Source organism: Syngnathus scovelli, chromosome 3 (assembly GCF_024217435.2).
Source record: "Syngnathus scovelli strain Florida chromosome 3, RoL_Ssco_1.2, whole genome shotgun sequence".
NCBI lineage: Eukaryota > Metazoa > Chordata > Actinopteri > Syngnathiformes > Syngnathidae > Syngnathus > Syngnathus scovelli.
The window spans coordinates 19,367,327-19,384,648 of record NC_090849.1 but is presented as its reverse complement, the minus strand read 5'-3'; the positions used below and the strand labels follow the sequence as shown (position 1 = coordinate 19,384,648).

Below are 17,322 nucleotides of genomic sequence, written 5' to 3'. Positions count from 1 at the left end.
ACCTCACTGCCTGCGTTGCTAAAATAAAAATAAAATCACAGATAATCCCTGAATTTGATCTTTTAATTCATTTTTGGTGCATCTAAAAGCCGCAATTTCCGTCTTTATTGGATGATTCAACCTGCAACATGAAACTTTCCAATGTGGGAGAACAGCCAGTTCTAAATTTGGGGGTAAAAGAAGCATCAAGCACTAGAGGGCACTCTCTACCCCTCCCTACCCTTAAAAAAAATGCCCCCCCTCCCCTCCAGAACCCACATGCACCTTTCGATGAGCATGCAGAACATTGAAATAAAAGTCAGAAAAGTAGCAGAGAGTCCAGGGGACAATCATTTTGAATAATATTAATCAGTGCAAGCACTCAGGACCTCTCTTCCTGTATTCAATTACAACACTTAAATCTCTCTCTCTCTGTCCATCTCCACATTTCCTGCTATGGCTGCTGTGCTGTCTCTATTAATATTACTCACATTGTTTTTTTTGCCTGGTGCAGCACAGATTAGAGATTTTAACCTAATGAAAAGTGTGTCGTGTCAGAATAGAAAAAAACAGGGCAAAGTGTGTCTCCCTCTCGACGTTGTGACGCTAACAACTCTCCCCCCTCCCCAAGCCTTTTTTACATTTGGCCCACTGTCCCCTTTCATCCCCACCTTGTTCCTATGCTAAATGGGCTGCATTACTGTAATGAGCTGGCAATTTATGGACGAGTGCAAGAGTGTCCGTCCAATGTTTGGTCTACGCCCGCCCCTATTCCCTTTGGGAACACATTCATATCCATTCGATTGGACTCTGTATGGACAGCTTGTATACAGCAGCGTTAGGATATGCAACAGCTGTGGCTCTTATGTCGGCACAAACGTCGGTCGGATCGATGCGCCCATGTAGAAAACGTCAAATTGTTACAATAATGAGCGCAAATAGTTAAGTACTCGCAGGCAATCTATACAAAGTAAAAAGGAATTAAACTGGATAATAATCGACACTCAAATCTCTGTTGAAGCCTCCTGCAAAAATAATGAAGATAACACATTGGAGGATGATAATCAATAAAATGTCACAAAATGGATTTTGTATACAAAGGGACGGATGGAATATAAAAAGCTCTGACATCAGAACAATTTACTTAAAAACAAATCCGATGAGCCGCTGAAAATAAAAAAATGGAATCAATTCCCCGCAATAGATTCAAAATAAGATGACAAATAAATACAAAATAAACACCTTGTTGTCCAGATTTCCATCATATTTGATTTGACAAAGTCTGAGCCTACATGACACTTCAAATAGAAATTAATTCAACAGAAAACAAAGGAAATTAATAAATAATATCAGCCTGCAGATCGGCCATTCTACCATCTTATAAAATGGAAAACATTACGGCAAGGAAGCAAAAAGGAAAATAAACACATGTTCACATCATTTACAAATGAAGGCTGTTAACTCGGAGCGGGCAGAAAAAAAATCTGTTTCTTTATGCCAGCGGGATTTAGTGGTTCCCATAAATGTTTGTTTCCTCGGTTGCTTGGCGCAGGTCGCCGCCGCCGCCTTCGCCTCGCAGAGTGATTGTCATGCTGGGATGTTTTCTCTTTGTGTGGTGGGGAGCTAAATAACTCTCGCGGAGGGTTGAGCGTCTGAGCAGAAAGCGGGGGCCTGTTTAGATCTTTGGCCAAATAGCTCAACCCTCCACAATGTGCTCACTGCATTGTCAGAGGAAATATAATAAATAATAAATAATATTTGCGAGGTCAGGTGGTTGTTTCTGCTTGTAACCTGAGCGGAAGATTAAAGTGGACGTAAAAGGTCAACGTTGTATGTCTCATAAATAACGGGAAGTCTACGGCAGCCGCCCGCATATGGATGTTAAACACTGTGGCGACGAGGGCTGACCTTCGTTGTAAAGAGGTTAAAGTTCACCTGAGCGTTTGTGTAAGAGGATGATGGTGACCCTGACCCTTGGAACAACCTCTGGAGAGATGATAGAACATGGAATGTCTCTTTTCTAATCTTCCCAATCCAAATAAACCATTTTAGATCAGGTCAAGTGAAGTCATGTTCACTTTTTTAATTGTTGTTTTTCCCAGAAGATCGTAGTACGTAGAATTTATAGATGTAATTGTGTGTCCCCCTTTTTATTGACTTGTCGGGAACTTTCCACTGTCAGCGGCAAAGTGTTTCCAATTACTTCAACTAAATTTGATGTGATGAACCAATTTGGACTGCTTTGCTATTTCTGCAGTTCACAGCAGATGATTGAAATGATAGTTATTGAATAAAAGTTTCTGTTGTAACAAAACAATCCGTTTAGTCAGTTGGACCAGCAGGCAAAAACTAGTCTCTTGTTTGTTTTTCACAAACGGACTTTTGTGCAGAAAACGTCTCAGCTTATGACTTTGATTATATCGTATTGGTGACTAACTTCCTCCGAGGCAATAAATGTGTTTTTTGTTTTCAGTTTTTCGTGAGGCATATCTGGATATGAAGCAGAACAAAAATGAGATTTATAAGATGGAACTTTTACATTCCGGAGATTTTATCATGGAAGCAGTCGAAGCGGAGTTGTCAAATCAGAGCAGTCGTTTTCTGTGCGTACGTGTGGTTGAAATGAGCGTCTGGAAATGTACAGATAGTTGATCTGTGGCCAGGTATTGATCAAAAACACCGTCTTAGATCGTGAAAATATTCTCAATGTGTTCGCCTTGCCCAGACTCATTAGTAAGGACAATGGAAGTGCGATTTGAGTTGTGGCCAAGGATTGACCACAACGTTTAAGATCACAGCAGCTTCCAATTTTTTTGAGGAACATTTTTGGTGGCACTGGACTCCGGGGTTACACAATCACTGGAAAACTGATGACAGTGTTGTTTTTATTTGTCAAAATTATTGTTCTTCTTATATTCAAGTAGTAGACCTTATGATATCCATTATGCTTGTAAAATTGTGGCTTCATTTTTTATGATTAATAATTATCATTATTTTTTCTCAATTTTCTTTTTCCTGGTAAGATGTTGTCGATTATTTTTTTCTGTTTACGGTTTTTCTTGTAAAACGGTGGGTTTAATCTATAATCTTGTCTGCTTTATAAATTTGTAAGATTTGTTTTGCTTTTTATAAATACTTTCTCACAAGATTTTAACTGTATTGTACACTCTCTCGCTCTTCTTTTTCTGGTCCCAATTTTTCATTTTCTCTCATTGCCCATCCTCTAGTTTTTTTTTTTTAACACAAATAGCATGTAGTCATTTTATTAAAATCCACGTGCATTGAGGAAATGAATAACGAAGGGCCCATTGTTGTACATTTCTGACGGTATTAAAATCACATTTGAAGAGAGACCTGCAGCTTCAACATTTGCATGGACGCAGCAGAACTGTAACAAATTGTCTGTCTGCTTTTAACCACACAGGTTCCCCATTAATGGGAGGAAAAAGGCATTACATGTTTGGGCGGGTCTGTCTGCTCTAAACGCTCTACTAACCTAATCGTCGTGCAACTTATCGCAATTTGCTCATTTGGTTTAGGGCTAAGTGGACCCCCAACACTGAAAACATCGCATTACCCCCTCTGACTCTTCTGTCTGTTTCTCACATACACACATTTTCGTAATCTTTGGGAAATTTGGACTGGGGTAGCCTTGTTAACGATTCTTGCTGGTTTAAAACAAATTGTTTAAAGGCTCAAGATAAGATACTAACAAAGAGAAATTGTGTTGCTGTCAACCTTTTTCAAATATAGTGATACCCTGAACACCTTTTGGCTTAGACCTAGTGATCTTCAAAAATAGTCCAGACTTTAGAATGTTCTGTCTAAGCAGCGTGTAAAATGCATCCGTTTTCTCGTGGAACTAAATAAGCATAGGAGAGCGAGAGGGGAACATTTCTCGGCTCTGGATCCAATAGTAGCGTGTAATTACCCTTAAGACCTGTTCCCTTTGCTAAAGGATTAGCCATAATCCAGCAGCAAAAGCATAACTACTGCTAACATAATTCCAGTTAGACTCGTTCAAGTCGTGTATATACAGCGTAAAGCGCTCCGGCTTCTGTCTCTTTCTCAATGGGGCTTCTTCGCCTGTTTGCATCAGAGAGTCTTCCACTCGTGCCTATTTGGATGAACAGATTCAGATCTGTCAAAAGTAGAGTAGAAAAGGTGAAGATGATTAATGTCTTCAAAGGGGATGATGCACTGGAGCAGAGTGGCTGTCAGTTTGAAATAAAGCTTTATATTGTTAGTGCTTGAGTTGTCCAACAATCTCGACAGCACTTGAGGGCTTGATACAGTATTTGGTGTCACAACAAATTTATTCATTTTAGATGGGAAATTGTGTGTTGGGTCATTTTGCGAGGGTATTACCGTATTTTCCGCACTATAAGGCGCACCTAGAAACCTACGATTTTCTCAAAAGCTGACAGTGCGCCTTATAATCAGGTGCGCCTTATATATGGACCAATATTGAGCCACTATAGCAGGCGTGTCCAAAGTCTGTATGTCTTATATATGGACAAAGTTTTAAAATGGACCATTCATTGAAGGTGCGCCTTATAATCCGGTGCACTTTATAGTGCGGAAAATACGGTAAATATATATATTTTTTATATTCAAGCAAAGTGGCTTTGTATGTCCCTTTGAAATATATAATGGAATATTTACAAGAATCTCAAGAGGACATCACTATTGTATCAAAAGTATGTGACAGACGTCTGAAAAGACTTCAACATCTTTCACATTTTCAAAAGCTTTGTTTCAGCGTTTCTTTTCAACGCCGTCAGTAATCACTCGGCCGTTCTGCGCCGTCGTCTTCCATCTTTTCCTCATTGAACTTTCTTCCTGTTAGGATTCTTCAAATTGAGTGCGCTTGCCCGTCTGAAGTCTCATTGAATACGCTTAACGCAACACACGTCGGTGCTTTCATCCCGCGGGCGCTGAGGATGTTCAGCCCAATTGAGCCTCGACGAATAAAGTCAACCTGTTAAGTGTCCCATTGTCGCGCAAAGTGGCTGATGAGCGCTGAAAGGAACCTTGTTGTAGGTCACCTCGGCGACAGCTCCATCTCTCCCTATCGGCCCTTCACTCCGTCTATCTGTCCTTGCCCATCACTCTTCCTCTATCTGCGCCGCCCGCTGTCACTCACTCTGCCACCTCCGCAATCTGCCTTCCCACTTTTCAATCGGCGTCTCTTTCTGGAAGGTTATCACGTATCAGCTACTCAGAGTCTCACTGAGGTGTGTTGTTTTGTGGTGTGCTTTGTGAGTATTTTATTTTCAAATACATGTCCCACCATAAACATCACGGTCACTTGTTTTGCTTTGCTCTTTTTGGACTTTGGTTTTTCTCCTTCATTTGAACGGGAAAGGGTCATCTTGAAAAGTGTCCAGATCCAGAGACCGAAGCAAAACACTGTGTTCATAAAATGAGCAGAAAAGTAGTTTGTTGCACTGGTTCAGGTACAATCGGTGTAGACTAGTGGCAGCAGAAAAGATGGTTACTTTCTGGGAAAAAAAAAGGCTGGAACTTCTCTAAACGATTGCGTGTTTGTCTTAAATGCTTAATTCTTAATAACATTAGCTGTGGTCCTTTAGCGTGACCCTTTCCTCGCTTTGAAGACGAGCACGTTGTGTATCATTCAATCAGTCACTGCGACCATGAGACAAACACAACTCTTGGCCCGGTCAAGCGCACATCACAGGAGCAACATCCACATGATACTTGTCAAGTTAACCTTTCACAGGGTTTCCGCTTTTGGGACGATGAATGAAACTGACAAATATTCGCCAGTGCTGACAAATCGTCCAATAAGCGTGAGATGGACGCTGTAATGGTCATCAAGACTGGAGTGCTTTAAGTTGTCTTGTAAAATAATTTTGAATAGGGTGGAGGATGTCACCATATCCTGTGATATCTCAAATAGTGGCCAGGGGTCTTTTACTCAACTGGAGAGTATCAGACATTTATCAGAGGAGACTTGTTGACTGTTAAAGATCAGTTGGACTTTTTAAGACAACCCTTATATCAAGTGTGGCTTTGCACTGACTCCATTAAAAATCAAAATGGCTGCTTTTTTTTTTGTTTCACATTTGCTGCAACTGTGCAAACATTGTCGTGTGGTTGAACACAGCTTCGTCGTTGTGGTAACGGCCATCTAGAGTATCCCAAACAAAAGACAAAGAAATCAAATGTCTTCCACATTAGACTTGACAGTTGTGCACTCTGGGATGCATCAACCATAATGAGACCCTCTTTTCCTGTTTTTATTTTTTTCCCCCCCTCTCTCCGCACCAGCACATTGTCCATCACGTAAATCTCAGCGCTGTAACATCATGTAGTTAGTAAACGCTCTGTCTTAATCAGCGGCTAAAGTATGGTGTATAAGGTTACGTCCGACAGGCACCGGGATGGCTTGGACGCAACGAGATAGCTGTAATGGCACACCATCATTTAGGACAATGTAATAAGTGAATATCTAATAAGGCCGTAAAAAGATGCTTAACCCCTGGAGCTCTGAGGTCAAGCTCTCAGATAGGAGAGTAAACTGATTACGGAAGGTTCCTTCTCACGTTGCGGTCATCTTTGGATTGACCAATTCCTGACCCCGCTGTTGCGAGAGCAGTTTGCATCGTCAAGAACTCAAGTCAGCGTTTATGGCGCTTGGAATAACTAATAGGTTGAGCTTGTCCGGCTTTGGAGATAACCGGAGGAGGAGTTAATGGAACACTAAAGATTTAAGGGGTCATTCTGTTAGTCACTTTTTGAATTCGGACAGCTCATGAGTTGTGGTAAAATTCAAACAGGCTGACTTTGTATTGGGAAACCTGCAGCTGTTCATCCGACATGGCCGACGGTGTGTCTCGAGCTGATGCTTTGCAGATAAAATTTAAAACGTGATTGGATAAATATTCCGTCTTTCACAACCGTTCAAGCAAAAAAGGGGGGGAAAAAATGCCTTCTGTGATGTTCTTTGAGTTCTGATGAAACATCAGGGCTGAGCTTTACAGCTGGCTTTACAAGTTTCCACTCGCTTCTTGCTTTCATCACACGAAAAACGCAAACTTTTCAGCATCGTGCGTCACGTAGTAAATTAAGAAAAGCTTTCATGTTATTTTCTTTTCTCTAAAAACACTGACTTATTTTGCTAAAACAGTAGGAGGTAAATAGCTTTGTAAATCTTTTCATATCTTTTTATGCAAGTTTAAAGTTGCACTGTATTTTGCTTCCATCACATTTAAACAATCTTTGATGCACACAGACACACACACTCACACACACACGCTCAAAACCATTTTCAGGCTGGCCAGCCGAGTGTGTCCTCATTACGGTCAGTGAGTGTGTAGCACCACTCAGTCAAAGCTCCGACTGCCAAAATGCGATGTTCCTTCTCTTTTCTCCTTCAACCCAACCACCTCTCCTCTTTTTTTCCCCGCTAACTACATGAGCTCTTCTTGCATATCGCTTCATCACTTTTTGTAGACAGAAAATCATTACCAGTCAGCAAAGACAATTTCCTGCTCCCTTGGTCACTTAGACTCTGCCACTCACAATTTTTTTTTTTGGGGGGGGCTCACATATGAACAATTTTCTTTAATATCAGGATCGTCTCAGTCCTTGACAATTAAATATCGAAACTGCCACGGCAGTATCACGCCGAAGGCAATGAAAGTTGATTTCTCGGCAGAGTTGCCAGATGTTATTTTTCAAATGAAGTATGAAGAATGAAATAAAATGCAAACAAAGTTGAAAACATTTTTTGATTCATGTTACCCAGGAAGTTAACGCCTCAACATTTTCCCCACGTGTATGTATTCATATGGGACGGCGGTTCTGTCGATATCTTAACTGCCGCTTTGACTGTATTGGAAAGCGAAATGCACTGAAGTCTCCATCCATCGACTGCACTCCACCGCCATCACCTAGGTGAACAAAAGTGATTTTGCTATAGCAAAAAGCTTTTTCAGAGAAAAGCCTTTTCTCCCTCGCAAAAGCAGCCAACGATTTCCATTTACCCCCCCGAGGGAGTGGTTGCAGTTTACAGTCCACCGATGGAGGGTGATGGCAGGAGCAGGGAGGACAAGAGCGCACTCAGGGATATTAGGCTCTAATGGCCACAAGTCTGATTGCCCGACGCTTAGTTTGTTCTGACCGATGCATTATCTGACTCCTTTCAGTTTGCGACAGACTCACACAAAATGATCTTGAGCTTGGTTGGCTTCCTTATGCTCTCCCTGTGAAGTCTCGTGTAATTGAAATTCAACGGTGCGCACGTGAGTGCAGCGCGGCAATCACCAAATGCACGGGCAATGTATTGACTTGCACATCCTTTAATTCAATGCATTAAGCACCTGTCTGCCTCGATTCTCTTTTTTTTGGGCTGGTTAGTCTAAGTTGAATCGGAAGAAACTGAGTCTGGAAAAGAGGAACTCAAGCAAAGTCGTGAGCCTTAAAATCCATTGACAGATTTAAAATAAATTTTCCTCATGAATTAATGGAATTTAATCTGTTTAAATGTGAGTAGGTGTGTGGTGAGTTTTTCAAGTTTTTTCTTTTTCTTTTTCAAAATCGTCTTAAGCCTGATGTACTGGTAGCTTCAAAAATAAAATATGTAATATTAGTTATGCTAACATTTAGCCACCTAGCATGATAATAAAGGGCATCTCGTTTAATTAACCAGGGTTGATGTTTTTGCTCAAACCATAGTTGCTGTCTTCTCCTATCCTGTTTTTCTCATTCTGTCACTATTGCACCTTCATTTTGTTCGTATTTAAGGTTCGACTGCCAAAACAAAGTTTCGCTGCACAATTTGCCTTTCTTCATCTCACGTACGAACTTTTTCATTGAAATTCTAATCGAAGCTCTGTGGGAATGCAATTAACACGAGTGGAGAGCACAGGTAATTACATTTAGGATAATGTGGTTGGACATTACAAGAAGGGTCTAACACACCCAAACGCGCATTCACGTCACGCGTATGCACAGATCTATACTGCGCACCCATCTGGAGTGAGTGTCCCAACGGTAACGCTATACATGAAACATGCTGCAACTTCAAAGTCTTTTTACTGCCTGTTTAGCTATAATTGCTTTTACTCTTGGCATGCTGAAGCACAAAAGGAACCAGATGTGAAGTGCTTGCCCAGAGCCATTCGATACGTTACATACTATACACATGATCAATGAATGTGAGGAAGGATGGATGATTACATGCATTCATACATTATATAAATTTAGCTACTCTTAGTTGGACTTTATTTTACAACATTTTCTGACTATGTAGTTTGACCTGATGATATACGTAGGAATTAATTATCAGGATGTTTGCCAACTTGACTTTCTCTTACGGTAAATTGATTCAGTGCTGGAAATGAGAAGACGACATCACAAGGCTAAGTGACTATTTAAAGGTTCTGTCAAAGACTTGTTCTGTCTTTAGCATCCTCCTTTCATCTCTTTCCCATCCCTGCTCCACCTACCTTCTCGCTCTAATGAGTGGATGTTGTGAGAAAGTGGGGGGAACAAAGATCAGCCCCAGACAATCAATCACCTAGAAGCTCTATCAATCGGCTGTCGAAGCACGTATCTCTCTCTGTTGGACCAATAATCAAGATGGTGGTTGTTTATCTCTGCGTATTGGAATACAGGAGCAGCTCCCTAGTTGATGGCACTGTTACATTTTTAATATCTCTCATAAAGGGAATGTTTACATGAATGCATAACTTCGCCGCCCTATCCCTGCTGACTTTAGACAAGAGGCGGGTTTATATATTGAACCCCACAACTGTGCACAAATTTCAAATTATATTTAGTTTCTAATGTTGTAAAAATAGGACTCGATATTGGTTATGTCACTACTTTTAGAATCAATTATTCTATCTACATTGAATACAGAATGATTCAATATTTTCCCCATTGTCTGTTATTTTTTCTTGTTTAGTAATAAAAACAACTAAATAACAATTAAAGCAATATCAGGTATAACAACGAGAGAGATTCATGACAGCACTCATTTTGAAACTGATTCAGTTACTGGTGCAGTGAATGTTCTCCAAAGTAAAAGCAGATGTTTGCAGATGTCTTGATTTTAGTAAACACAAAGGATAAGCTGTTTTCATGAATGACTTCAAAAATTAATGAATAATTGCTGTTTAGAGGACTTGGACAATTATAAGTCGAAAAATGTCTCTGAATGATTCGTTGATTATTAAAAAAGTTGTTGATTCATTTGACAATCGATTACTACCGATTAATCTTGACAACTCTTTTATATAGACTCCTTATTTTAGGTTATTTTAATCGTCATCAGAATTTGGAAATAATTTTTATTTACTGAGAAACTGCAAAACTAAAGCTTGTGTGTGTTCCATTTATGTTGAGCTCTTTAAATCATAAATTGGCAGGATTCCATTGCTTCAGCGTTGGGACCAATGTTAACACCGTAATGCATTCATCTTGCAGCAGTCTAAACAAACGCGGGTGTGTGAGAGATTTGTGCTGTGAAATGTGTGCGGTGTGTGCGGGATCGCAAGGTGTTGTGTAAACACTAAAATAATGTGTCACATCTGGCCACAGCACTTGCCCTGTTTTCATCTTGAATTTCAATCCATCCCTGCGGGAACATGATGCTGTTACATTTGCATGAGAAAGGTTGTCAGACTAACACCTTTTCTCATTTCTGTGCCTGCTATCTCCCCCGACCTTTCCCTCCCCGTTCCTGCAGCTCTGATAGCCATAGGCCAGTATAGCAGCACCATCGAGACCGTGGATGCCGGTTGGTGTAACGACATCACAGACCAGGGCGCCATGCAAATCGCAGAGAGCAGCAAGTCCCTGCGCTACCTGGGCCTCATGAGATGTGACAAGGTAACAATGTTCAACACAAAAATGTCCGACACTGTCGCTTATCATTGCAGTGTGGGGATACAGGCACAGTATTTTACTGTACAGTGAACTGGCGTTTATTTTGGAGACCTTCCAGCATAGGTGAAAAATCACAATATAAGAGCCCATGTACCACTCCCTCACACGTAAAATGATTTAGGCTTAGTATAAATAAATAAATAAATAAATAAATAAATGAATAGATAGATAGATAATAAATAAATAAATAAATAAATAAATAAATAATAAATAAATAGATTTGTTAAAACAGTTTTTAAATTGTATCCTAGCGCCACTTGTCAGTCTGCTGTTGTCAAGTATTAGGAAGCTGTTCTGTACAATTACTTTGGAAAATCAGAGTCACTGGCACACTTCTCCAAATAAGAGTCTTGTTTGTTGAAGTTTATAAAGTCGACTATCTTAATGCTAAGGTATAATACGAATCACGATAGATGGCCAACTTAGCTATTACGGTATTAATTAACCTTCAAAGAACTGCTACTTTGTTTTTGGATGCAAATGTGGACTCTTAGTCTGCTGGGATAGACTCCAGCTCCCCTTAATGAGGACAACCGCTATAAGAAGGATGGCTAACATTTGTCTTCTAAAAAATAGAACCCAGAGAACTACGTAGAAAACTTGTGAGGTTGGGGTAATTTGTCAAAATATAAACTATCCTATTTATGAAACAGCAACCTTTAGATCTTCTTTTTCCTCATCTCCTTGGTCTCATTTGGAACCCAACGCATCAAACAGTTCTGCACAAAAAGAAGTCTACCGCTTGCTTTGTTCTTTTAATGAGTTGTCCACAGCATTCATTTTCATATGTTAAATTCATACAAGTAGCAGGATTATGCAAAAACAAAAAAATCAAAACTGTTTTCCCAAAATTACAGCCAAGGACAAGCAAGGGCCTGGTTAAAAGGGTGGACACGGGAATTAATTTTTACAGTTTAAGTCACTCGGCCATGGGTGCAACCCTCCAACCTTTCCAAAATCATCAGGATCAGAATGCACACAACTATGCAAAGAAATTAAATAAATGCTTGACCTTGAAATAATAATATTAACATTACTTATAGCGCCCTTGGTAGTTTCTAAAATGTTGTCACATGTTGTGACTGGTTGGTGTATATTGTCATGATTGCATAGCCACAAAAATTACCGTTTCTGTGCAATAAATACAAGACAGACATGGAGGTGAACAGCTGTCCTGATTTAAAATTTCTAAATTAAAACACAATCGTTTGTAACGCACTCTAAATTCCTCACACAAATTGACCGTCAGTACGATAAGCTGTATTAATTTTTGTTTTCTTCTTGCGGCGCAACGACTTGTTTTCCGGACCACCTTTGCGAGCTATTGTGCAGTGTCGGTAGAAGTTCCCGAGGACGAATACGGTGCGGTTCGGGCAGGAAGTTGACTTACAGTGCAATCTTTTCACACGGTTAGCAACTCATCATTTTTATTCCATCATTATAATATCAAGACCATGTGTGGTGCAGCCTTGAGCTTGACCTTATGGATTTCTCAGATAAACATTCCCACCCCGCGATCATCAAGCGAGACAAGTACACCGCTCGCGTTTATCTATTTATATGGTAATAAAATGAAACATACGAGAGTCTGACAGTGACCTGGCGTGTAGCGGTGAAGCGATGCGCTCACTTCACATTATTGCAGACAGAAATGTGTATCTATCATATTTATCTCGCAGTAATAAAGACTAACCGCATTACATAGCTGGTGATTACTTAGATTCCATTTTCATTTACTTCCCTCCTGCTCGGCCAACTGCGTGACCCAACAATCGATATACGCAGCCTTGCTAATAAAAAAATCTGTTGTGGAATGACCTACATCTCCAGCGGGACAACAATGTCTTCTCATTTTGTGCGCCTACCCCCGCAATACGTATTTACCTGCGTACCAGTCTTCCCGTGGTACTCGTACTGTAGCCCGGAGGATGGAAAGATAAACGATTGCGCTCCCAATGCTCCGAGGGGGGAATTTGGGGATGACTCGGCTAAGCAAAGCGGTAATTGGTGCTATTAGAGTCGTAATGGAGTGTGAATTGAGCCGAGAGAAGAGTTTGACAGTTTCCAAGGTCAGGTACGTTACCTTCTCCAAATTAACCAAATGAATTAAGTGTTCAATGGCCCTCTTGCCCAGTTTATCCTCATTCTCACATCCTAAAATAAAATTTAGAGCTATAAGTATGCCTCTAATACCGGTGAGGGCTGACCCGTGTGGGAAAAGATCAAGCCCACTTGTATTGTAGGTTTGCAATATGAGGAAAGCGAGTAGGAGTTGAAGGAAAGATTGAGGGAAAGTTTGCGGAGAGAAAAGACCGAACTGCTGTTCGCTCTTGTTGGCAAACAAATAAACAGAAATGGCTTGTTGTTAAAGCGAGGTCACCCAGAGAGCGAAGAGTTAGAGAGCGAATAAAAGAGGTAAATAGGTGAGAGCCAGAGTCCGAGCGAGGTGGGAGCTTGAGGTTTTCTCGCCCTGTGTGCCTTCAACTCCTACTCTCATTCCTCAATTCCCCGCTTTCCTCATCCTCCTACCAGAAGTCCATTCAATCACCCGACTTGAGCCTTTCAACTTTTTGTGTAAATTCTTATTTGAATGTTGCCATTCATTTTTGCCCGAATAAAAAGTCGAAGACGTTTTTCACAAATAACAGCATTTGGCTGAGCTCATATTCAAGGCCAAGCCAATATTTTTAATTGTACAATCACAAGGATTTCTCTTGCACCGTCAAGAGCGAACTGTTAAGAGTCAAAAAGTATTTAATTACAGTATGTTAGGACTTTTTTTCCACCACATTGTGGTGAGCACTCGTTTCTGAAGAGGTCAGTCGATGGAAATGAGTGCTTTTTATTGTAAAACCACACAGAAGCACAAACGACAGAAATGAATTAAACAAAGTTTTTTTGTTCAATTGACTGGGTTCGTTTGGCCATTCTGGTTTGTGAAGAAGATAAATAAGCTTTGGGAGAATAACTTAGATTGCCATTTGCTTTTGTTGAGATAACAAATTAACAAAATCACTCATCCTTATTCTGGAAGGGTTTGCATCATGCTTTAGTGTATTCTTACCCAGAAATAATCGGGGACTGGTTAAAACTGATTTACTATTGACAAAAAGAAAAAAAAAAGAATCAATCACATTTGCATTAGTAAGTGGATAAAAAATTCACATTTTAGAGCCAAAATCCAACCATTAGTTGCATACATATTAAATGTAAAACCAGCATCAAGTGCAAGAATTCCTTTTGTATTTTTTTTTTCACAGAAAATCAACTCACCAAGTGTAACGTTTACCCTACATATCATCCCAAATCCACAAAAAATTGTTACTCCTACTCACATGAAATTATCAAGCGGTATAAGACTTTCCTTCCATTCGACAGATATTCACGCTTGTATATAATGCACTTTAATTTAATTTCATTGCAAATTCAATTAACAGTAGCTGATAAGCATTATCACCAGAAAATAGTCCATCTTAATATTTTAACGGTTTTGTAGCAAACAAGATGTTCATGGGAACACATTGCTCACGCTGCCAGTGCATCACAGCAGAGACATGTCCAATCAGATGGCGAGGCTAACTAATCTCATCTCTGCACTTAATTTCCTTCTGGGGGAAAAAAAGACCTCACCAAAGCTGCCGCCTCACGCTCAATTCCACAAGGTTCTCACGGAATGAAAGTCTTGTGCAAATTACGTGACGTTACATTTATCTCAGCCACAGTGTCTCTTATTCATGTTGACAAATCAATTTACCCCCACCCGTACTTATTTAACTCAGCATTGTTTCAAATAAGTGCGGCCGAGCTGCATGCGGGCTTTCCATTTGTCTTTTCTCTTCATAGCCCTGAGGTGGACGCATAAATAAGCAGCTTGTGATGCCAACAGTTTCCCTTTGGTGAAATTCATATTTCCTGCAAGCTCTTATGCTACATCATACGAGATTAAACATGCATGGAGCGAGGCCAGCAAAAACAGCCTCACTTTGGATCATTTCTTTAAAATGGTGATGGCATTAGATTTAGATACAATGCGGATATAATTGAATGTGAATCTTCTTCTAAATGGTCCAACGTATGACAGGGAACAGGTCGGGCGGCACAAATTTGTTTAGCTCGCCGCACTTGAGGAAGCACCGATTTATTTATCCTTCCGCCGTCACTGTCGAAACCAACATACATCGTAAACAATATCAGCCTGCGTGCCAAACATAAGTGTTTGTACGGCAAAAAAAAAAAAATGTTATAAACACTTTGCGTATTTGTTGCAGCCTTGCCTGGCAGATCGTTATTTCTCCCCAAAACAATGTTGACACTGTTTGGGAAATTTCGAAATAATCTTAAACTAACGTTTATCTTTGCGAGGTTTCCTGTCAGGAAGTGTAAGCTGCATGAATGTAGGATAAATAAATGTTACAAAATGGAATGAACTCGCAAAAACAAGCTCAGCATTTCTTTGCAAGTTCCGCGTGGCTCTCGCAGTCTCTCTCACCGTTTTCCCTCCCACCTTAAGTGGAGTAAAGTTTCCGAGTGGGTCCTGTCAGTCTTGGACAAATACAATCTTGCGATAACCTTGACGCGCAGTGCCGACAAGCCAAGTCAGCTCCTTGCTCGGGCCTACCCCCAAATTTGTTTGGAATTGTCAAATGGCCGGGAATTTTAATGCACCAGCTGAATGTCACAGGACCTCGAGAGTGTAGAATTCATTTAGGAACTGCTAACAGGATCCAGCTGGCGCTCCTTGCGCCGAGCAGTGTGAAGGATCGATTTCCAACCGTCACACTTTATACAAACGTGCTTCCGTACTGTATATGTTTGCCTCCCAGGCAGTCGGAATTGTGAAGGACTCATATGAAGACCCCCACCCCCACCCCTTTCCCTTCAAAACTGACCAAGCACAAGCCACAAGTCTATTTGATTGTCAGACTATGTAGCTAATTTGTCTCGCTCCTTGCCGTAGCTGACCATATACGGTGTTAATGCAGCCTCTGATATTTTTCTACTGCCCTCCCACCCCTCACACATACACACACTTGCCCATCAGAGTGATTTCCTTTTGTGCCGCAACGTGCACAAATGTGACGTTTGTGTGAGCGAGCGTGTGAGGAATTTGCGCTCTTTGCTGTGAACACAGCTCATAATGGCGCATTGAAATTAGAGGCACCCTTCAGGCTTTTGCACATGGCGTGCTCCGATGATTACACCTCTGCCTCCAGGGCCCCCCAACCACCGTGCACTGACAAGAATGCCATTGATCCACCCGAACAGAATCAAATAAATTCATTTGGTCTACTCGCAGCTGTAAATTGGTCCCGCTCTTTTGATGTCGTTCAACTAAGACTTCACAAAAACGAGGCATAATGTTCTGGAAAACAGATTTTTCTTTATATTTTTTTGTTAGGTCTTTTGTGTGGGCGGAATTCATCTGTCTGCACTTCCACATATACACATGAACTTGTGTTTTTGTCTCAACGATACTTTTGGGGTAATTATTTCAACATTAGCTCAAAGTACTGAGACACCATCACATGTCATCATGGTAAATAGCATAGAACTTTTTGGCTAGCAGGAAATTGACACGTCCACTCACAATGACACGTTTCCAGGTGAGTTTGGTTGATGTTCTGCAAAGTCACATTGAGTGCAGGCCAGTCCTGTAAATTCTGTCACCGCACTCCTCAAATCGACACGGGTTGTTTTATATGCCTCGAGGCGTGTGTTAAAGAAATCTATCAAAAGTATATCACAGCATTTGAAAAATGGTCTTCTCATAAAAAAAGTCTCAGTGCAAAATTGGATCTATGTGATCAGAGAAAATTCACTTTAGTCCCGAAAGGGCTCACTGTGCTGCATGTCTTGCAAGGTCACATGCACATTAAAATGGAAGATTTTAATTTGGAACAGAGCTAGCTTTGGACCATCCAGATGATTTGTTGAATACACACAAACAAAATTTGTTTTTTTAAATCCACCTTCAAAATGGTGATTGGACATGTAATCATTTATACCCATACTGATGACAACGTTACAGCATTATCTTTTTTGCATTCACATGAATTTTTCTTTTTTGTTTTCATGATGGCAAAAGTTTAATTTTCCACTTTTCAGATTGAATCCAATGTTAACATTCAACTTGCGGGTATCCAACGTAAATTATTAGCATCGAGTTGCATTCCGATGGAACAAAGTTGAAAGTCCAACGTCGGCAAGTGAATATGAGTTTCTGTTTCCTCTAACAGACTCTTGTGGCTATCCTGGGAACATGTGGAGCTTTCATTGTCTGCTGATGTATCACTTTAGGGATTTTGATCTCATTCGGCCTCAGAGGAATGTTTTCTTTCGAAATGTTTTTGCAGCTTGCGCATATATGTACTGTAGTTATTTTTTTCTCCCCCATATCTTCTTTCCCTCCGGTGTCCGCTTCTT

General features: G+C 40.5%; 1 protein-coding gene across 1 annotated transcript in view; it reads left to right on the top strand.

The window, feature by feature from the left end:
- fbxl17 (F-box and leucine-rich repeat protein 17) overlaps window positions 1–17,322 on the top strand; it is a 147,572-nt gene that overhangs the window by 121,529 nt on the left and 8,721 nt on the right. Inside the window, exon 10 of the mRNA XM_049763597.2 lies at window positions 10,700–10,842. Coding sequence (XP_049619554.1) covers window positions 10,700–10,842 — 143 coding nt within the window. The remainder of the gene's footprint in view (window positions 1–10,699; window positions 10,843–17,322) is intronic.